The sequence below is a fragment of the Prionailurus bengalensis genome, chromosome C1, assembly GCF_016509475.1.
Source record: "Prionailurus bengalensis isolate Pbe53 chromosome C1, Fcat_Pben_1.1_paternal_pri, whole genome shotgun sequence".
Taxonomy (NCBI): domain Eukaryota; kingdom Metazoa; phylum Chordata; class Mammalia; order Carnivora; family Felidae; genus Prionailurus; species Prionailurus bengalensis.
Window position 1 is genome coordinate 100964655 of NC_057345.1, and position 22182 is coordinate 100986836.

Here is a 22182-nt window from a genome sequence, read left to right on the forward strand (position 1 = left end):
AAGAAACCATTTAAAAAAATATTTTTATCGTTTAATAAGCGCTAAACCAGATTGCAATTTGCATCACAGGCAGATTGCAAAGACAGAAAATCTCACCTTCCCATATAACCAGGCGGATACAATCCATTATATACATGTTCTGAAGATAAGTGTAACTCGTCCTTAAATAAGAGTACTCTCTCCACAGCACCATTTGCCATACATGGTTCGTTCTAAATTCACGTGGTAATTGGGGTGGCCATCTATGTTAATTAGTTGTCTTTATCCAAAGGAAAAATCATATACTTCCTTCTCTGTGACACGGGGTAGTAAAGCTTTGGAGAAAAGGCACCTAAGCTAGCTTCCCACAGTGATAGAGACATTGGGGTGCATCTTCCTCGACGTTTACATTACAAAAGCAGGCCTTTAGAAAAAACTAAATTGTAAAGCTGGCTTTTAAAAAGATGTACCTGTGTTTCAGGGGGACAATTAAAAGTTTTCTCAAGGCAGTGATCTAAGAAAAAGGGAAAGAAAGATAAGGTCTTTTGGCACCAGGAAAAACTTAACATTTCGTTATTAACCTTTACAAAACCTTTGCAACCCAGATTGTGTTTGGTGTACTGCTGAATTAACCATCCTTTGTCGCTGTCTTCCTCTGGGCTTTTTGTTATAGGAGCAGACCTCCTTTGTTTATGCTTATCCTATAGGATACCTAACCTCTGCATCCTAACTTAGGCAGCCCCTAAAAGCAGAGGAAAAGGAGTCCCTTCCAACTCCCTTATATCTCAAGATAAAGCCTAAGCCATTGCAGTGATCAGAAATGTCTGCTTTCTTCAGTTTATCCTTAAAAAAAAATGCATGTTTATTTTGCACTTGAATTTGTAATGTGCCCACATTAGTTTTAATATTCTTTTTCTTCCCCACCCCTTCCCCCTAAGAAAAAAAACTTTAAGATTTGAGAAAAGATGTGGGGAAGAGCAGAGAGGGGCAGGTCTTTTGGAGAGATTAATAATGGCATGTTTTAATGTGTTACCTTTTAGAATATAATTTCCACTGAGTATCTTCAATTTAATTTGATTTCTAACCAGTCTGTTCCAAAGACATTATTTAAACATTACTAGTATAAACAAAATGGAAGTTTTAAGTACATTATTTTTTCAGTCTAAGGTTTTTTTTAGAAGTTACATGAGCATATACATGCAAGCCTCTTTGAATTGTAACATCTTCCCATAATATACTAGATATTAGCATAGTTAAGAAGAATAAATGAGTCATCAAGGCTCGGTTGATAAGTAAATAAAGCAGTCAGTAAGCACACATTAACTTGACAGTTGGTTCTGTGAGCCTTACCATTTCTCTGTCGACCTTAAATTTGTCTCCTCAGATTTGCTGGACTTTTCTGTCTGTAAAAACTTGCCTGTTTGGTTACTGCCAACACTTGGGGGCACCACCACCTCCACTGAATACCTTGTCTTTAGATAAGAGACAGCTAGAAGAGACATATGTGAACAACATTGAAAATTAGCTCTGGGCGGGGGGGGGGGGGGGGGGGTGGGGAGGCGGGGCGGGGCGCCTGGGTGGCTCAATTAAGCCTCCAGCTCCTGATCTCGGCTCAGGTTATGATCTCTTGAGTTTCACGTTTCGTGAGTTCGAGCCCTGTGTTGGGCTTTGTGCTGACAGGGCAGACCTGCTTGGAATTCTCTCTCTACCCCTCCCCAACTTGTGCCTGTGAATGGGTGCTGTCTCTCTCTCAAAATAAACAAACTTAAAAAAAAAAAACAACTCTAAAAATTAAGCTCCACATCCATTCAAACTGAAATGTACTTAATAGCACCTTTTTATATACCTACAGGCTTTGTCAGTGCTGTTTGTCATCTATTAAAACCATAGTTTAAGAAAAATGCTTAGTAGAGGAAAAATTGTAGTGTGGTAACTAATTTAGAGTGTAGACTTTGCTCAACTTTCACAGCAAAACTCACTCTTCTCCAGTTGTTCTGTTTTCAAAATCCCGGTGAAAAATCCTCTTCTGAATGTGTAATCCAAAGTTGAAAAGAATGTTTAGCTATATTATTTTAATTTCAAACATTGATTTTATTACAAATTTGTGAGAATGTATGTGGTGTGTGTTTATGTGAGTGTGTGTGTGTGTGTGTGTGTGTGTGTGTCACTGTACGTCTAAGCCCTGCTCTCCAGTCTTACTCCAGACCCCTTGGCCCAAGGAAGCCAGCAGCGTTTAAGGGCCAAAGGTATCCTGGAGGTTGGGGGTGAAAGTTGTATTAGTTCCCAGCACTGCCTTAACAAGTGACCACACACTTGGTGGAATAACGGAGTTTGAAACCACTTCCCACTGAAGGTTTTCCTTTGCTGGTGGCGGCATCACTTTAATCTTCGCCTCTGGCTGCACATGACCTTCTTCCCTGTGCGCGCGCGTGTGTGTGTGTGTGTGTGTGTGTGTCCAAATCTCCCTGTCCTTTCTCCTGTAAAGATACAAGTCATTGGATTTAGGGCCCACCCTAAATCCAGGATGATTTCATCTCAAGATCCTTGACTGATTAATTCCCAAAGACCCTCTTTCCAAATAAGGTCACATTCAGAGTCTCTAGGTGGACATGAGTAGGGGGCCACTGTTCAACCCACTACAGTAGTTTTTAATTAAAATCCATTTTTAAAATGATGGTTTAAGAATAATATCACTTTGATTATCTAAAACGTCCGCATTCGTTATTTTCTTTATTTTTTACAACCTGTGTTGGTATCCGCTATGTTTCCATAGCGTCTCCCATGGAAAGGAATCATTTTGCTGGAAACTCTTGAATTTTCTGTCTCAAAGAGTGATGAGGTTAGAGCGAGCCTGATGCATCGGCTCATTTAACAAGAGCCGTGGGATCGTACCGAGCCTAGCATTCCTGGACACGTCAGTGCCCCGAGCTCCACTGTGCTCCTAGTCCCAGAGTTAGCAGACCCGGCAGAGCTTCTTGCTATGCCCAGCCAAGTCTGCTTTTTCATTTCCAACGTCTCTGCCCATGACCTGGTGAATAAATCCGAGTCCGGCAGGTCTCAAGGTGTAGGGACAGGGAGTGAGGTTGGAAGCCTGTGACTGTCCATCCAGCTCTACCAGTTACAAAGTTGGTGTACAGTCCCTGTTTATCTCAGTGCTGTGTTTTTACTCTGCCATCTAGAACTGTAATAGTAATCAGAAAAAGATTAATGTGCCTGTTTTTAAAATAGGGATTTCAGCAAAACCACTCTAAAGGAATTCTTCCGTGAAGCCTGATGCTAGGCCCAGCTAGTTATTGCTGAAATGAAGAGTTAGAACCCAGATTTCCTGACTCAGTACAGTTGGTTTTTTTATGCTCACTTTGATAACCCTTTAACAGAATTCAGATTAGAATGTGCCGAACATTATGAGTAAAAGTTATTGTTTGTGTCAGCCCTGTCATTTTGATTTCCAAGTGACCATCATCGCTTGCAGTGCCCGTGGAGAGGTCAGGAGTCTTGCTTTCATATAAACAATGTTACTACCTATTCAGAGCAATTCGAGATTCTTAGACCTCCTGTAAATCCATAGTGTTTCTGAAATTTTTATTTAACACTGCAGTAACTGCTCAAAGTATTAATACTTTGAGTAATACTAAAGTACTAAGTACTTTAATATTATATAATCTATATAATATAATATATAATATAATATATATTATATAGAATATAATATAGAGTATTATATATAATGTATATGTTATATATTATTCTATATTATATTATATTATATAGAATAATATATAATATAATATTATATAGAATAATATATAATATAGAATATTCTATATTCTATATTATATTATTATATATTATATTTATAAATATATATAATATAATAATATATAATATATAGAATATAATATAATATATTAAAATATATTAAATGTAATTAAATATATTAAATACAATAAAATATATGTAATATATAATATAATACAGAATATTATATATAATATATAATATTCTGTATTATATTATATTATATTAATTATATCATAAAGTACTTAATACTAAAGTATTAAGAGTATATAAAAGTCCTTGCTGGGGCGCCTGGGTGGCTCAGCCAGTTAAGCGTCTGACTCTTGATTTTCGCTCAGGTCATGATCTTGAGGTTCCTGAATTCCAGCCCCACATCGGGCTCTGTGCTGACAGCATGGAGCCTGCTTGGGATTCTCTCTCCTTCTCTCTTCCCCTCCCCCGTTCTCATGCTCACTCTTACGGTCTCAAAATAAGTAAACTTAAAAAGTCCTTTCTGTGTCCAAATAACGTACTAGTTAGTGCCTCAGTGTCTGCTAATAAATGTGAATTGATTAATTTCTAGTTGTCCTATGAACTGTAATTGGCCAAAACATATGACCGATGTTACATGTGACTCTTAAAAGAACATGAAATACTATGAAGCGGTTGTTTCATCCCGTTTCACAGCACTGTTGTCTGATGTGCTTCAGACAGGTGGGTAGGGCTTGTTTTCTAACCATCTTACTTCCAAAGTCTAGTTGTGCATCTTACTGGATTTTCTCACACACTGCACTCTTCTAGAACTCATTGTGACTGTGTTTCAGATGATGTGAGTGACTGCGTGACTGAGTTTCATTGTGTGATGTTTTTCATCAAAGCTGTTCAAAGTAGGTTATTGGTTTCTTCTGCCACTGTAGCTAGATCACATGATCTTCTTGTTGAATTCTAATCAAAGCTCATTTTTTCTCTCTTTTATTTTCAGATATTTGTATCTGCTGTTCTCCAGTGACGACCTTTTACCTTTAGACCACTGGGTATTCAATACAGAGGCTCATCCTCTGCCCGTGTTACATTTAGCCAACACCACACTTTCAGGAAATCCTGCTGTTCGATGAAAAGCAGCTCCAGAAAGACCATTCTCCCCTGTGTTTTGTTTACATGGACCACTACAGAAATCAGTCTGGAGGGGGGGCTTTTGGAAACCTGGACCTCATAAGTCAACATGGCAGGGTGAAACATGACTGTGCCCCACAAGACTTTGCAACTTGTAGATATCTCAACTTTGAAATGATTCCATTTTATACCTGACCAAAACATATTCTGGTATGTGTAGGACAGCGACCTGACACGCTTTGTTTCGTAAGGAGATGGTCACATGGGAAATCATGCCTGTTACTACTGTACTGTTTTTAGAGTCCTGGCATCCGGAGACCAGACTGCCTGAGAATAAGCCAAGAATGCGGAGCACCTTGTCGAAGTGAGGGATGGCCTTTGGAACTGATTATACATTTGTTCCTTCCAAAGTGGAGCAGCTTTCGAATCAGATATTTACTCATCGTTTATCCCTTTTTTCTCCATTTTTAATGGAAGGAACTAAAACAAACAACAAAAGAGCAGTGGAACCGCATCAAGAGCCAGAGGTCTGGCAAAAGACAACAAAAGTACCTGTTCCTGTCTCAGTTTTCAGGTTCCCCGTTGGACGATCAGACTGGCAGCCATTTCAACTCTCAGTCTATTCCATTGAAATCTCTTGGTTAAATTTGATTTTTTCTGGGGGCATGATCTCACAAAGAATACTCTTCAAGTCTTCGTCTCCATACGGAATCATTGAAACTGTTGTTTATCGAAACCACTACTCACGAGCCTGGGTTTGGGATTTCGTGCATGTTGATCAGTCTAGTGTTGGTAGCATGACGACAAGTGGGGGAAATGCTGCAGTTTGTTGCCTTGAAACCCGTTTTGAGAGAAAGCCTTGGTTTTGTTGGTAGGAGATTTTTTTCCCCAAACCAGCAAATCTACCAAGTGAATTTTATCCACTTTAACCTTCTTACAAATTTAGTAAAATCCCTCAACTTACAACTCTCTGTGGCTTGGCACAATTCGCTATACTATTATGCAGCTCCAAATTTACCTTGATGAGCCAAATTACTTTTAGAACCTTATGAAATCAAAAACAAAATACAGTGAAACTTGCTCATACATTCTATCTGAAATGGGAACAGGGGGATCCTGTATTATCTCGTCAGATGAGTGAACTTTTCACAAATATTTTATGTCAAAAATAAAATTCAGCTTTTATTTTCTCCAAGGATATTTATAGAAATCCAAAGAATTAATCAGAACCACTTCAAAGTCATTTTTAGTGATAAAAGTGTGGTATAATTAATCATATTAACTAAATTTGGGATATATCTAAGGGAGTTTCTCTTACCATAAATAGATTTTGCAGTGATATTTATTTTTAAAGAAATTACTATTTCTTCATATTTGGGGGGAGGAACTGAAATTTTATCAAGAACTGTATTGTAAGATAAATATGATTGTAAGTTTTCTGTCCCTTGAATTTATGTCACAGTGCAAGACACTTTTTCTTCTTTACGTTTAATACAAACAGCTTCCATTGACAATAAAAGTTGGGAGCATTATAATCAGTCTAGTATTTACTCTGAACTTGAAGATTTCATGAAACAGTGTTTGTGCAAGAAACCCACCTTGGAATTCTGAAGGCTTATTTTCTTATTTTGATAGCTTTTCTTTTTCATCTCTTATTAGCACGTAGCAGATTTTAATTGGAGAAAAGATTTAATAAATTAACATAATTAAGTATTTTCTAAGGGTGATCATCTTACGCCACGAATAGTCCTCACAGTTCAGCAGTCGATCCATAAATGATAACCAAACCCGAGATTTTTCAGGATACATAGGAAATAAGGATGTGGAGCCAGTTGCATTATTTAAGTTTTTAAGAGAGTTAAATTTTAGCACACATTTTGAAATTATAGTATCTTTTACTACTTGAAAAGTTAAAATTTTGAAATGAGAAGGGGAGATGACTAACCTGAGAAAGGGAGAATATTTGGTTCTCAAAAAAACGTTAGCCTTCCTCCTAAAAGTAGCATAAGCCCACTTAGGAGTCACTAAAAAACGTGAACCCCTTGAGGTGGCGAAGACCCAGAGCCGCTGAGTAGACGGCAGCGAGTCTGCCCGTATCCTGTTCAGAAGAGGGCAGAGTAAGGGGCCTTCTTGGTCTCCCAGAAGCTTCTCAAGGAAAGAGAAGACAGAGCCTCCGCCCCCTCGGCTGACTGGGGCTTAAGAGAAGGCAGAGAGGTGCGTGAGTATGGCCCTTTCTGTGCAAGTGAAGAATCCGGAGAGGGGCAGGGGAAGCTTCGGTCGTCTTCACTGCCTGCTCCCTCCCTGTGATGGTAAGACTAGAGCCGACCCCAACGCTTCCTTTGTTTTCTTCTCTGGATACCAAAGGCAATTAAAGTCAGCTACAAAGGACTGGCCAGTGTCATGTTTTGTTTTTATTACAGATTTTTAAAATTATTTCCTCCAGAATCAATCCTTGTCCTGTATTCTGCTTAGTTTCCAAGAGTATTTACTTTCTTCCATCCCTCACAGTCCTTTGCATTTCGTAGACCTTATTCCTCAGGTTAAAATACTCATTACACGTCTAAGACTCTCTGCAAAGAACCTAGAGATGCTCCTTTCCAGATGCCTCTTCAGAGAGCTGACACCCCGCTTTGTGCCTTTGGCGTAAGTGTGCTGAGTAGGCCGATCAGTTGGCACATGAAAGGAAAAAATGGAGGTTGAACACCCCTCTCCCTTCTGCGTTTCTCTTTTAGAATTTTAGACTCATGCTTTTTTGTCGAAACTGGTATAAAATTGATAAAACCAAGCGAGTGCGGTCCTAACCAAGAAGTCTCAGCGCAGAAAAGGCCCCGGTCAGAGGGTTCGTTCTTTCTGTCCTGTGTCTGGCACCACCTTACTTCTGTCTTTGAGCAGATGTTTATATGTAAATGTAAAACCTGGATATTGGAGGAGTGTGTTCCTTTTGTGGAATGTTGATCCTCATTCTCCGTGATGTCATCTGAGGCACCCCAGGGTGCCACGGGGTTTGGAATCGGGACCATCAGCTTCTCCTCTCCACTCTCCATTGCCAAAGTCTTTGTCAGAGCCACAGATCTGTCGATAAAAGATTGCGCTTGCCATTCTCATTATGCAGCTTCCCCTCAAGCCTGGATTTCCATGAATGAATGCGTGAGCGAGTGAGAGAATGAGTGTGCAAACACGGAGTACCTTGTAGGTGCCGAGCTTTATGCCAGGCACTCGCGACGTCAGTCACAGGCAAAGCGTCAGACGTTTTGTGATTCCAGTGGCATGCATACCATTTTCACTGTTTCCCAGTCTGAATCATATTACAAAATCCCTAATTTTATACGTCACTTAAAGAGGAAAAGAAATGGTTTATATTTTAAGCAACGTGTTACTATATAATACTAAGTTGAGCTATAATTGTAGCTAATAACTAAAGCCTCTTGGAAAATGTTAAAGACACACTTCTGATGCAACTTTGACTAAAATATTTACTTTCAAAGTAAATTAAAGCATTCTTCTTTTGCTATATCGCCCTAATTATATAATTAAAAATTAATGTTTTATAGAAACGCTGGTTATTTTATATTCACGTACATTTTGTCATGGGTCAAGTTTGCAGTTGTACGTTGTTTTTGCTCTGCCAACGGCCCTACTGATGGTCCCATGCTGTTGAATATAAAGAAAAATATACTAAAATATTTCTAAGTTCCAAATAATAGTTTCTAGTAATTGTGTTTTGAATTTTTATTTTCCTTTAGGTCTCCTTCCCTTCAAATTGCCTAACTCCTGTCTTATCCACCCTTTACATAGATACATACATAAACACAATTATACACAGATTTTTAATATGGTCTGTGTTTGTTGACAAACACTAGCAAACACAGTTGTTAGTAAGTTTTGGCTACACACATTCTAAGCAGAATAGTTGAGTAACCAGATTATGATCTGGAGATATTTTAGTGTACTTATTCGGGCTCAAGAACACAGGTGAAGATGATTTTCTGTTAACTTCAGCCCATTCAGATCATGATGGAAACATTCTTTGACCTCTCACGGGTCAGCAAGCTTTTCCGTAAAGGGCCAGATGGTATTTTGGGCTTTCTACACCGTACGGTCTCTCTCTACTACTCAGCTCTGCCATTGGAACGTATGAAAGTTGGTGGAGACATTATGTAAGTGAAGGAGTATAGCTGCGTTCCAATCAGACTTGATTGACAAAAGCATGGGGAGCTGGGTTTGGCCCCCGGGTCATAATCGTTAACCCTTGATCCCACGTTTAATTTCTGTAAGACCCTGTAATCCTTGATCTGCATCTTTTCTCTGTGTTTGGGTTACGCAATTCATTTTTGAAGCAGAAAGGTGTGTGTCTGTACGATTGTAAACCGAACACTGTATGTTTTGCTGTCTTGAAAATAGATGCACTCTTCTGGACTCCGTTCAGGTCGCAGTATGATACGACTGTCATGAAAGAGGCAATTTCGTTTGTTTTGGGGGCGTGGCACTTGCCTTGCCTTGTCATTTAATGCCACGGTTCCAGACCCCATGTAAAAAGGAGGGTCTCTGTGGTGTCCAAATATTCTGTTCTCTCCAAGTTCTGCCTGCTCATTGACCTTTGGACCAGGACTCTGGATTGCTGGAGCTGGAAAAACTCCTCCACTTGAGTACTTTTAGATCCCTCCAATGAGAATAAGCTAGAATCTGACCTCTGTGCTGCAAAAACCAATCTCTTGAAAAATTTTAAGCAACAGAAAATGGGTTACGTGCCTCATTTGCCGTTTGGCAGCCACTATCCCTCTTTTAGACTGCAGGATGGTACCGCTTCTGTTCCCTCGTGAACAGCCTAAATCTGAGGAGTGTAGACAAAAGATCTGTCCAAAAGGAGAGTTCTCTTGTACTGCATAACTTGACTCAAATCCTGTACAAGCCAGTACCATTATTTCAGAGTGTCTATATACATCATATCTAAATTAAGGCGTCCCTCAATCTCAGCCTTACATTTCCAATGTGTAACAGCTCATCTCCTACACTTGGCTCGGGCCCAGCAGCACTCATGAAACGACTCAAAGTTACACGACTCCCTGTCACTAGTAGATAGGTTGCAGCGCACCAGTCACCGTGTGAGAGAGATTTTTCACTAAGGAGTTTATCAAGTAGGTATTTCACTAGTTTGGGAAATTCTAGAGGGAAAGCCTATAACTGAGCTACCTTTCTAGGTCCGACATCCACAGACGGCTTCGGTTCAGCGTGGACGCGAAGCGTGTGGATGCACACGGACACATAAGCCCACATACGTACATGTTAATAGGCAGAAGATTTTAAACAGTTGGCAGATGTCTTAGCAGCTATTGAATGCTACAGAATTCTGCAAATTGCTTACCAGAACATAGAGAGAAGCTCAGCTTGCTCTTGGGAAAAATTATTTCTTTGAAAACAAATTAGTTTGGGTTGGATTAACTAAATAAGGCACCCCCAGTTTTAATTACTAGATTTGGAGATTGAAATGCCATTCCGCAATCTCACTGGTCTCAAATTCACTGATAAAACTTTTCCCTCAGCTAGTGAGTGGGGTAAGTATAACCTCTTAAAATCGGTACCCACTGGCCACTCTTGAACTGATTTCCAGTCATGTCCTCCATATGTAATTTTTATAAGTTCAAGGTAATACTGTATATTAAAGATCAAATAAAGATGTTCCTTCAGTGAAAGTCTCTGTTCATCCTTCATTTGTACCCACTGATCGCAACACAGTTTGGTGTTCCTACTTACACATCTTTGGCTTTTTCGGTAGCTGGTAATCTTCAGTCTCCCACCTCCAGAGAGGATTTCTTTGGGTTCAGCTCATCTTCACATTTATTGATGTTATAGAAAGGGGAAGAGCTTGAGACAGGGGTAGTTTTTACCCCATCTGATTTTGAGAAGACCAACTATAGACCGATGTAACAATCTTAACGGTAGTGCTGTGCCTGGTACCTCGTCTAGTCCAACCTCTGAGGTCATCAAGCTTCAATCTCACCTTAATCACTGGACCTCATTCTGTCACCTTAAAATATGACCTGATTCTTGGGCAAAAGCCTCGGGGGCTTGAGTAGGATCCGCTGGACTACATACAGAGAGTGGTTTAATCTACTGATGCCGTAAAGATGGGATATTTAAAACCCTGAGCCCATGTGGCATCCAGTTAGGTAATGGGAAAACCTTCTGAAGCAGCAGCTAATTTACACCCTCGGGGTCTCTTTCTTTCCAGCACAGTCAATGTCAACTTAATCAACATTTTAAGCTTGGAAATTTACGTTGCCAGTGTACCAAAATGCATTGTGGGCTTACCTTTTCAAGACCAACTTAAAATAGGATCAGATACAAGAACAAGGATCTCCAAATGACTATGATTTGATAAAATCTGGGCCTGTCTGCCAGATAACCTGAAATTTCCACCAGTATTTTACTGGGTTGCAAAAGACTGTCACCATGCAAATAGGCTTCGTGTTAAGAGAATGGGTTCAGCATAGAAGGCATCATAGATGGGTGATTGCCAGGGACTAGGGGGTGGGGAAATGGGGGGAAATGTTGGCCAAAGGGCACAAGCCTCTATAAGGTAAATACGTTCTGGGGATGTAATGTACCGATGGTGACCATCGGTCATTTTATTAATGACCGTATTCTAATTAATACCATATTCCATACTTGAAACTTGCTAAGAAAGTAGAAGTTTTAGTGTTCTCACCACACACACAGAAGTATGTAAGATGATGGATATGTTAACCTTATTGTGATTATCATTGCACAATATATATCAGAGAGCAAATCATATGCACCTTGAGTTTGTACCACATACATCAATAAAGCTGTTTTAAAAAAAAAAATAGGTAAAAAACTTTTTTAAAAAAAAAGCTTTGCTGAGATATAAGTGGCATACCACATAAGATGAGACTGTAGGTCATTGTCTGACCTAACAATTTCTTTTTATTTTGTGGTAAAACATCACATAAAATTTGCCCTTTTAACCAGTTTTTTTTTTTAATTTTTTTTTTCAACGTTTATTTATTTTTGGGACAGAGAGAGACAGAGCATGAATGGGGGAGGGGCAGAGAGAGAGGGAGACACAGAATCGGAAACAGGCTCCAGGCTCCGAGCCATCAGCCCAGAGCCCGATGCGGGGCTCGAACTCACGGACCGCGAGATCGTGACCTGGCTGAAGTCGGACGCTCAACCGACTGCGCCACCCAGGCGCCCCTTAACCAGTTTTAAGCATACCGTCGCTTGGCATTAATAGTTACATTAATGATGTTGTGTAACCGCCATCACTGTCTCCAAAACGTGCCTTTCACTGCAGATAATCTCTATAACCATTAAGAAATAACTCCCCATTCTCCCCTTGCAAAAAATCCCAGTTTCTTAACACCAAGGGAAATCACAATTTTCTTGTTGGTAAAAGCAGGATAGTACAGGATTTTTAGAATTCTCTTTTGAGAAAAATCCATATACCTGGCCTGAAATGAGCTCACGAGTTCATTTAGTTTTTAATGACTTTTATTAGCAGATCCAAGTCATCATTTCTGAAGGAATAGAAATTGTTTTTTAATAAGGAGGGGAAGGGCAGTTAGAACAGGGCAGTAAAGGGACACGTGGGTGGCTCAGTCAGTTGAGGTCTGATGCTTGATCTCGGCTCAGGTCATGATCCCAGGGGTGTGGGATGGAGCCCTGTGTGGGGCTCTGTGCTGAATGTGGAGCCTGCTTAAGATTCTCTCTCTGCCTGCCTTTGCCCCTCCCCTGCTCACGCTCTCTCTCTGTAAACCAAAAAAAAAGGGGGAGGAGGAGGGGGCGGCGGAGGAGGAGAAAAGAACAGGGCAGTAAAGAGCCCAGAAAACCATCTAGCTCTACCCCTCTTCATTGTATACATAAAGAAATTAAAACCAAAAGAGGGGTAAAATAAAGGCATTAGATGATCTTTAAGATGGTTTTCCAGTTTCATCGTTCATGATTCTATGAAATAAGACTTGCGCAGTTTTGCTTTAAAAAAGTTTAATAGCAAGCAAATATGTTCATAATGTGAACCAAGCAGTTTGTTGAAGCAGTTTAAAAACCATTGAAGTCACTTTTTTGCTCACATACACAGAAAAACAAAACAAAACACTAAAAGTGGCATTTATCTTTGTGGGGTAAGATGTAAGAATTTTATGGTATTTGTTCAACTTTAAAGAAAAAACAGCTTCATTGAGGTGGGATTTACATATGGCTTTCCCGTTTTAGGTGGGAATTTTAGTGCTTGTTGAGTAAGCTTAGAGGCTCCTACAACACTCTCATAAGCCACAAAGACCCTGCCTGCCCATTGGCAATCAGTCTTCATTCCTAGCCTAGCCTCTGACAACCACTAATCTACGTTGTGTCTTTATAGATTTGCCTTTTCTGGACATTTCGTATAAATGGCATCATTCATAGGTGGTCTTTTGCATGTGGCTTCTTTAACCTAGCAAAACGTTTCAAGCTTTATCCATGCGGTAGCAAGTATCAGGAGTTTGTTCCTTTTTGTTGCTGGAAATAACTTCATTGTATGGGATATACCATATTTTGTTTATCCACTCACCAAGGGACGAAGGTTTGGATCGTCTCCACTTTTTGGCTATTGTGAAAACGCTGTCAGGAACATTTGCATAAAAGTCGTTGCGCGGACATACTTTTTCATTTCTCTCGGGTATGCACTTAGGAGTGGAATTGCTAGGTAATAAGTAAAGTTATGGGTAACTCTTGAAGAAACTACCAAACTGTCTTCCAAAATGTTTTTTTTCCATTCCCATCAGCTGTGTACAAGGGGAGAGGATCAGTTTCTCCACATCCCCCACCAACGTTTGTTATTTTTGATCTTTTTTATAGCTGTTTTAGTGGGTGTGGAGTTGTAGCTCAATGTAGTTTTAATTTGCATTTCCCTAATGACTAATGGTTGACTCTCTATGCTCTTAGCCACTCGTGTGTCTTTTGTAAAATGTCTGCTCAAATATTATGCCCATTTAAAAAAAATAGGATTGTCTGTCTTACTGAGTTGTAAGAGCTCTTTCTGTATTCCATATTTATTTTCTTTAACATTGTGGTTTTTCTCTCCATTTTTTTCTAAATGTTGCATTTACTGTTTGTGAGACACATGAGTGGGGGAGGTGCAAAGAGAGGGGGACAGAGAACCCCAGCGGGCTCTGTGCTGACAGGCTGACGGCAGTGAGCCCGACGCGGGGCTCGAATTCACGAACTTCGAGATCGTGGCCTGAGCTGAAGTCGGATGCTCAACCAACTGAGCCGCCCAGGCGCTGCATTTTTAATGGTGTATTTTGAAATACAAAATATTTTGATTTCGATAATGGACAGTTTACCAACATTTTGTTTTACAGATTGTCCTCTTTTTTTTTTTTTTTTTTTTTTTTTTGCCTAATCCAAGGTTACAGAAACTTGAGACCTATGTTTTCTCCTAAAAGTTTTATAATTTTAGCTCTTACATTTTAGGTCTCCGATCCATTTTGAATTAATTTTTCATGTATGGTAACGGTCTACAGTCATTTTTGCATGTGAGTATTTAATTATCCTAGTACTACTTATTGAAAAGATTGCTCTTTCCCTATTAAAATTGCTTTGATACCTTTGTGAAATATCCATTGATCATAAATGTGAGATTCTATTGCCGAATTCTTAATTATTTTTCCTTTGATCTATGTCTTTCTTTGTGCCGATACCACATTAGGTTGATTACTATTGTTTTAGGGCAGTGGTTCTCAACCAAGGGGTAATTTTGCCCTACCTCCCCATTTGGCAATGTCTGAAGACATTTTTATTTTTTGAAAGAGAGAGAGAGAGAGAGAGAGAGAGAGAGAGAGAATCTGAAGCAGGCTCCACACTCAGCACAGAGCTGGACACCAGGCTCAATCCCACGACCCCGGGATCATGACCTGAGCTGAAATCAAGAGTCTGATGCTCAACCAAGTCACCCAGGAGCCGCTGAAGACATTTTTGATTGTCATGACTGTGGGGCAGGGGAGTGCTGCTGACATTAGTGGGTGAAGACGGGGGACAGAGATAGTATTTATTCACTCCTTTCCCCACCTTGATAATAGCTTACTCTTCGGTTTGTTGGCATAGCTTACAATTTTTACTAAAAAGAGGACATTTCATGTAATACGTTTTTATAACGACTATGGATTCGGATCTGTTCTCCTCCACCCAAGGAGGTGGTGATGGTTGCTATTGCCATGTTTTGTGTAGTGCTTTCCTTGCACTAATTGTATGGACGTTGTCTTTCCTGGCCACCGAGGTCTCTGCTCAGTTTTGTACTTTTTTTTTTTTTTAATGCTTATTTATTTTTGAGAGAGACAGAGACAGAGTGTGAGCGGGGGAGGGGCAGAGAGAAGGGGAGACAGAATCTGAAGGAGGCTCCAGGCTCCGAGCAAGCTATCAGCACAGAGCCTGACGCGGGGCGCGAACTCACAAACTGTGAGATCATGACCTGAGCCGACGTCGGACGCTTAACCGACTGAGCCACCCAGGCGCCCCTCAGTTTTGTACTTTTAAATCTTACTTCTATTTTTAGATCTGGCTTCCCAGAGTCATCCCTGTGTCAGCATTACTTAGAGGTCAGTCAATAATTTGTCAAAAGTTGTACTCAAATACCTTGGCCAGTGGAGCTGTGTGTAGGTTGGGGAACCCATTCAAAGTTCAGGAAGTTTACATACCTTCCCTAGCTTTTGACCTTAGGCCCTCGTGTGTGTGTGTGTGTGTGTGTGTGTGTGTGTGTATGCGTGCGGGCTGCCTGTATCCAAGGTCTCACATTCAGCCAAGAATGTATATAAAAGGTCTGGGGCTCCTTCTGGTCTCGCTGAATGTGTGCTCTGCTCGGCCCTGCTTTTGTGTGCAGCCTACCGGACCGCCAGGGATGTGTGGCCAGCTAGAGTGTGGTTGTGTCACTCCACAAATCTAGCTCCCTGCTACATTTCTGGCCAGTGTGCCGGCGTGTTGATTGTCCCCACCAGAATTCAAACCTCAGGCTAGCTGCATTCACCTTTCCCGTTCATTGGCCACTGAGATGGCTTCTGTTGCTAACAATGCCCAAGGGAGTGTTTTTCTGCACACCACTCTCAACCAAGTGGTCCCCTCCCAGCTTGTCCTGCTCTGCTAGATAGACCTGCCACTAGGAAGGGGCTGGAAGAGGGCAGGAGCAGTCCTAGGCTAAAATACCACAGGCACACTGTTCTTACCCCCAAGTCAGAGATTTTTCTTCAATAAGCACTTGTTGATCTATTGAACACCTTTGCTCAACTTCAAGAAATGTCCGTTTTGTTACTTTTGGGGGGGGGGGAAGGATCTCTCCTCACTCTGCCATTTGCCATTCCAGGAATAAATAGAAGATGGATGGATGGATGGATGGATGGAAGGAAGGATATCTTTATGGACATTCTTCATAAATTTCTCTACAAATTGTAGCCTTCTTAAAAGCTTTATTCTTTAATCCTGTTCATCGTTTGTGTTCCCACATACTGAAAATTTTACAGAACTTTCCTCAACTTTCCCCAGTTTCAAGAGACTTCTTGCATATTTGTACATCCATCGTTCTTTATACCGTTGTGCCCTACCTTCATTGTGGACACGCCTTTACTTCCTCAACTAGATTGTCAGCGGCTTAAGGGCGTAGCCAGTATACTAGTCACCTTTTTAATCCACTTAACAACCTAAATATGTGTTGAACGAACCCCCAGTTCTCAGACCTCGGTACTTACCACCAGACCAGACTGCCCCATTTAAGGCGGATTATAGTCCATTCCTCTTGATTTGGAGTTTTCTATCAACAAAAACTTTATCAAAGCCACAGACACTAAGAAAAGTCTAAGTGTCATAAAAGGGATATGGTATGCATTGTGTCCTTTTTATGCAAATGTGCTGTTGACACACAGAATGTCAGGAAAGCCTAGTGGGAGGAACAGGGATCTCTTGATTAGTTAGGACTCCAAAATTCTAGACCTTAGTCTTCCCCTGACTGATTGCAAGGCCTTACATAAGTCATTCAACTTTTCTGGAGCTCGGTGCATGTTCTATAAAATGAAGGACCTGGCCTAGAAAATTTGAATATGATGCATAAAAAAATTAAATGGTTATTATGTTCTGCACACATGTATTGAACTTCCACGGTTTCCAGAAGCTCTAAAAAGCTTCGAATATACACAAATCAAAATAAAATCTGGGGCGCCTGGGTGACTCAGTCTGTTGAGCGTCCGACTTCGGCTCAGGTCATGATCTCACGGTTTGTGGGTTCGAGCTCCGTGTCAGGCTCTGTGCTGATGGCTCAGAGCCCAGAGCCTGCTTCCGATTCTGTCTCCCTCTCTCTCTGCCTCTCCCCTGCTCATGCCCTCTCTCTGTCTCAAAAATAAAGATAAACATTAAAAAAAATTTTTTTAAAAATCACCCTCAACCAGGGACTGGCCTGCTTGATATCGTGACAAATGCTCTAAGAGTGGAATACATTGTGTCTTATATACAGCAGGAGGAGCACGTAATCAAGCTTAGGATGGGTTTGGAGGGGAGAGGATCACCAAGAGAGATTCTTCAGGAGCTGATATTTGAACTAAATTGTAAGAGGAAGTGGGTTTGAAGATAAGGAGGAAAGGAGGCATTTGATAAGGCAAAGAAAGATACCTGAAGAAGCAGGGGGTATGATTTCCAAAGGTGGGAAGACTAGCCTTGAACTTGAGAAAGGACATCCACTTCACAGAGACCCACGAAACAATGCTGTTCTCTTCAGGCCCCGAGACTGCATTGCCCATGGCCCGCATTAGGCCCACAGGGGGCCCCACCAAGGGTCCCGGGAGTGCCTCTCCCTTCTGAAAGCCTGGGTTCAGCCGTCTCCAAGGAAAGACAAAAAAAGACTTCACCTAGGAAGTGGTTGAGGGACTCTCCTGAAAATGTCTTTCAAAAATACTCATTAAAACTTTGACTCCAAAACGAGGAAGCGTGGCCTCTGTGTTTTCAAACAGTTCAGCGGCAGGAAGCCAGAAATGCAGGCCACTAGAGGGCGATGGTCTCAATTTACTTTATTTTTATTTATTTGCTCTTCAGCAGGCTGAAGCCTGTGAGGCCAGAGCCGCAGTGAAACCTCTTGTGTGTTTCAATACACCCTAACGTCAGCTAACAGAGGATGCCACAGCTCCTGCTGCGGGACAAAACTGACACTGAGGCTTCTCTGGGACCTACAGCGGTCCCACCTGCCCCGGAGCTCATGCCGCGCAGAAACCAAGTCAGCGATGGGATGTTTGCCGAACAGAAGACAAACGTCGCCTGAAAAAGACTTTTCCATTTCCCTCCAAACATGCCCCTCCTTCCTTTAAACCCTTTGAACTTCTAGGTAAGAGTCGTTAGAAGATGAAAAATAGCTCCGTCAGAAGACAGACCTAGGAAAATTCTAATTCCAACCCTACAAATGATTTTAGCTCAACAGATATATTGTGGAACGGTCTATGTAATGACGTTTCATAAATGAAATTGTAATCGCCCGCCGGTTTTCCTCTTTATACAGCTCTGCTTATGTCCTTTCGGAATTATTTTTTCTTTGAACATTTACTTAGCCTCCATGTGCCAGAACCGTGCCCGGCACTGGAGATACGGCATCAACTCTGGCAATTGGGGATCCACTTGTGGCTAGAAGAGGTTAGATGGGCAAGCCGGAGAGCACGCTCCCTAGGAAAGGTGTGCACCTGTTGCCACCGGAGCTTGGGAGACGGCACTGCGGGGGTGCGGGCGGGAGGATGTGCCAGGGCGACCACGAGCCCTGACTGTGAGTCCTCCCTGTCTGCGAAGTGAGTGTTCCTAAGCAAGGGCAAGGTTTGAGGGCGAGGGCTGCACCTTTGGGAGTAGGCAGGGCTCCTAGGCGGCCAGCAGAGCGCAGAGGAACCCAAACCACCCTCACTCGGAGGAAGCACAAGCCTGAAGTTTGAGGGATGGGGAGCTTGTTGGATGTGGGAGGAGCCGGGCTGCAGCACACAGGGAAAGACATTCTAGGAAAAGCGAGCGTCAAATTTAAGACACAGAGGCAAGGAGGAGAGTGCATGTTACAGCCACCAGCCCGTCCAGGCAGGGCTGTAGGGTAGTCAGCGCGGTACGTGGCGGGGTCCAGCGAGCTGGGGGCAGACCAGAGACGTGCCCGGGCCCAGTCACCTGACAGCCGGCCATCTACTGCAAAGAGCTGGGCTTTTATTGGAGCCAGAGAGAGCCCTGGGTGACGGAGCGGGCGAGACCGATCGCTCTGTGTTTTTAAGGGGTCTGCGTGGACAACCCATGGTTGGGGGCAGGCCGTTAAGAGGCTACTGAATTAATCCAGGTGAGGAGCTGTGATGACTCAGACCAGTAGTGAGGACAGTGAGTTGGTCTGTATTCTGAAGGAAAAGCCAACGCGATTTGTTCATTGATTGGCGATCACCGCGTGCAGAAGAGACAAGTCAAGGTCGGCTCCCAAGTGTTTGACCAGAGCGATGGCAGGATGGAGTTACCCTTCGCTGAATGGGAAAGACGAAGATCTGGGAGGGGTGCGGTGAGGGGTTTGCTGGAGTTCACCAGAGTCCAGGCTGGAGGGGGAACCTTAGCTACCTAGCCACATGGCCGCCTTGCGGTCACACGGGGGGACACTCAGCAGCAAGAGAGGGAAGCCTTGGGGGAGTGGGGTGGGGGACTGAGGTCCAGGGGAAGAGAGTGAAGACCGTGGCTGAAGGGGGTGGGAGACACCACCACACGAGTGCTGGGAATCCACCACTGGGCTCGGCAACCTGGGCTCATTGGTGACCTTGACAGAGACTCTTCTGTGGAACGGTGGGGACCAAAGCCAGTTCGGGGCAGGATCAAGAAGACGCGGGAGGGGAAGAGATGGAGACCAGTGTCAACAACTCTTCAGAAGAGTTTTGCTGCAATGAGGAGCATGAAAACAGGCCGTAGCCACGCAAAAGAGGCTCGGGACCAAGGACAGGTTTTCTTTTAGAAGGACATACTGTGACGTGTTCCAATGGAAACATCCAGGAGGGAGAATCTGCTGTTGGGAGGAAGGGTGGCCACTGGAGCCGTGTGGCTAGGGGGGTAAGGGTGTGCGATGGTTGCTGCCCAGGAGAAGGTGGAGGAGGTGGGATCTAAAGAGATTTAAGGAGAAAGGAGGTGAGAAAAGGCATCAGAAACAGTTTTAGGGGAAACGGGAAATACGGGAGACTGAGGAAGGTGCCCCCGTTTCATCATCTGCTGTAAGAACTCTACCAGCCATCTTCCATCAATGCTCACACCAAGGGCCATTGAAAAAGCCAAATGGAATTTTAACAAGGAAAGAGAAATCTTTTTAAAAGCGTTGAAGAACTAAAAGCTAGCAGAGTATCATCAGACCCAAATCTGGAAGCCGTGAACCCAAAGAAGTCAGGCCCACGCTCAAGGCCACCTTTGACCCAAGGGCATTTGGTGATAGGGAAGAAACTGCTGGGGCACTGAGTTCCTCAGGGGCACCGGAGTGGGGCATCCAATTCAGCTGCCCACACGGATTCCCCGTCCTTCTGGCTCCCCCTCAGTTCTCTGTGCGTCTGTGGGACACTGCCGGGCACCCCTCTGGGCACCGCGGGGACAGGACACAACCCTGAGTGTGGGGGGAGGGGCAGCTCAGGCCGTGGTCCCTGAGGGCCCAGGTGAGAATAAATGCACAGGTGACCCAGAAGCTGACTGATCCACTCCCCTCACTATCCCCTCCTGCTCTGGAAGATGGAAAGCCTGTGGCGCAAAGGGGTGGGGGGGAGAAAACCACAGGACCAGGTGGGAGGGGCCGGGCCTTCCAGGGTTCCGCATGTGGGTGTCCACACCACCCTCTCCCCCGCCCCTGTGGGTGCCACTGCCTTGTTGACCTCTTGGAGCAGGGAGCTGGGGGGGGGGGGCACCCCAAGGTCTCATATCTGACCTTGCACTTCAGAGGCCCTCTCCGCTCACAGGCCAGCCTTCAGTGGAGCCCACAAGCCCACGTCCGTGCCCACGCCAAGTCTGGTCATTTTTCTAGCCTCTCACTTACCGCTCCTGGCTTCACTTTACTGGCACCAGAACGGGCGGCTCAGCTGGCAGACAGGGGAGGGAAATCAACGGGGCCCGCAGGAGCCAGCGGGCCCCAGAAGGGACATATGCAGCATGTGCCTGGAGGATGGGGCAGGGGAGGTAGGGAAGCCGGGTGGGGCGTGTGCGAGAGTGTGAGGCATATATAGGTAAAGGGGCTTATTCTTGGTGTGTGTTGATGTCCTGGGCCGGCCCTGGGGTCCCACCTCTCTTGACTGCAGGAAGCACAGCCGATGTGGGCCAGCAAGAACCTCTAGAGTCCTGTGCTGAGTGAGGGGCATTTTATTTATTTATTTATTTTTAATGTCTAACATTTTTGAGAGACAAAGCACAAGCAGGGAAGGGGCAGAGGGGCGGGGGACACAGGATCCAAAGCAGGCTCCAGGCTCCGAGCTGTCAGCACAGAGCCCAACACGGGGCTCGAACCCACGAACAGTGAGATCGTGACCTGAGCCAGAGTCGGACGCTTAACCGACTGAGCCTCCCAGGCGCCCCTAGCAAAGGGCATCCCAAGCCAGAAAGAATGAGGTCAAAGGCAGGCATCGAAACCCCCGCTCTGCATGTAGGGCTGAAGCAGCCCCCACCCCCGCTTCCTAGTCAAGGTCGGCAGAAGTGGTGGAAGAGATGCCTGGTGTGGCTTTGGGCCCAGGGCTGTCAGTGTTCAGTGCACGGAGCGGGAATCAGGCACAAGGGACTTATGACAAGAATATACAGGGACTCAGACCGTCTACAGAAAGCTGGAGGCACAGGCTTGGAGAATGGGTAGGCACCAGGGATTCAGGAAGCCGGGCCACAGACACCCCTGGGCAGGAGGCCACCGTCAGACACGGTCTCCATCGTGGGACCATCGCGGCCTATTCTTAGCGACCCCTTGCTTTGCAACGTCACGCGAGGTTTGAAGTTTAGGTTCGGGTGAACAGTGGAGAGGGGGCAGCAGGGGGCAGCTTTTGTCCTCTGAGGCTCATGTCTCAAGGGATTCTGTAAACCTTGGAAGGCTGTCTGGGTGCTGGCAAGCAGCACCAACAGAAAAGACAGATGATCCATAAAGTCAAACCCTCGAGGTTCAAATCTCAGGTCCGGGATGTGCTCGCCGCGTGACCGTGAGCCATGGATCGACCATCCCTAAGGCTCAATCTGCTCATCTGAAAAATGGTATAATTCCCCTCGAATAGGGTGGTTGTGGCGATCAAAGAGCCTGTTCCCCACACGGCATCACAAGGCCGGACCCGCTGAGGCTCAGAGCAC

The 22182-nt window shown here is 43.7% G+C and overlaps 1 protein-coding gene across 1 annotated transcript in view; it reads left to right on the top strand.

Moving 5' to 3' along the window:
• The window catches only part of MAN1A2 (mannosidase alpha class 1A member 2), a 179183-nt gene extending 171926 nt beyond the window's left edge, over positions 1 to 7257 (top strand). Inside the window, exon 14 of the mRNA XM_043575954.1 lies at positions 4739 to 7257. Within this exon, the coding sequence (XP_043431889.1) occupies positions 4739 to 4871 (133 nt within the window). The 3' untranslated portion in view covers positions 4872 to 7257. The remainder of the gene's footprint in view (positions 1 to 4738) is intronic.
• Positions 7258 to 22182: the final 14925 nt, after the last annotated feature.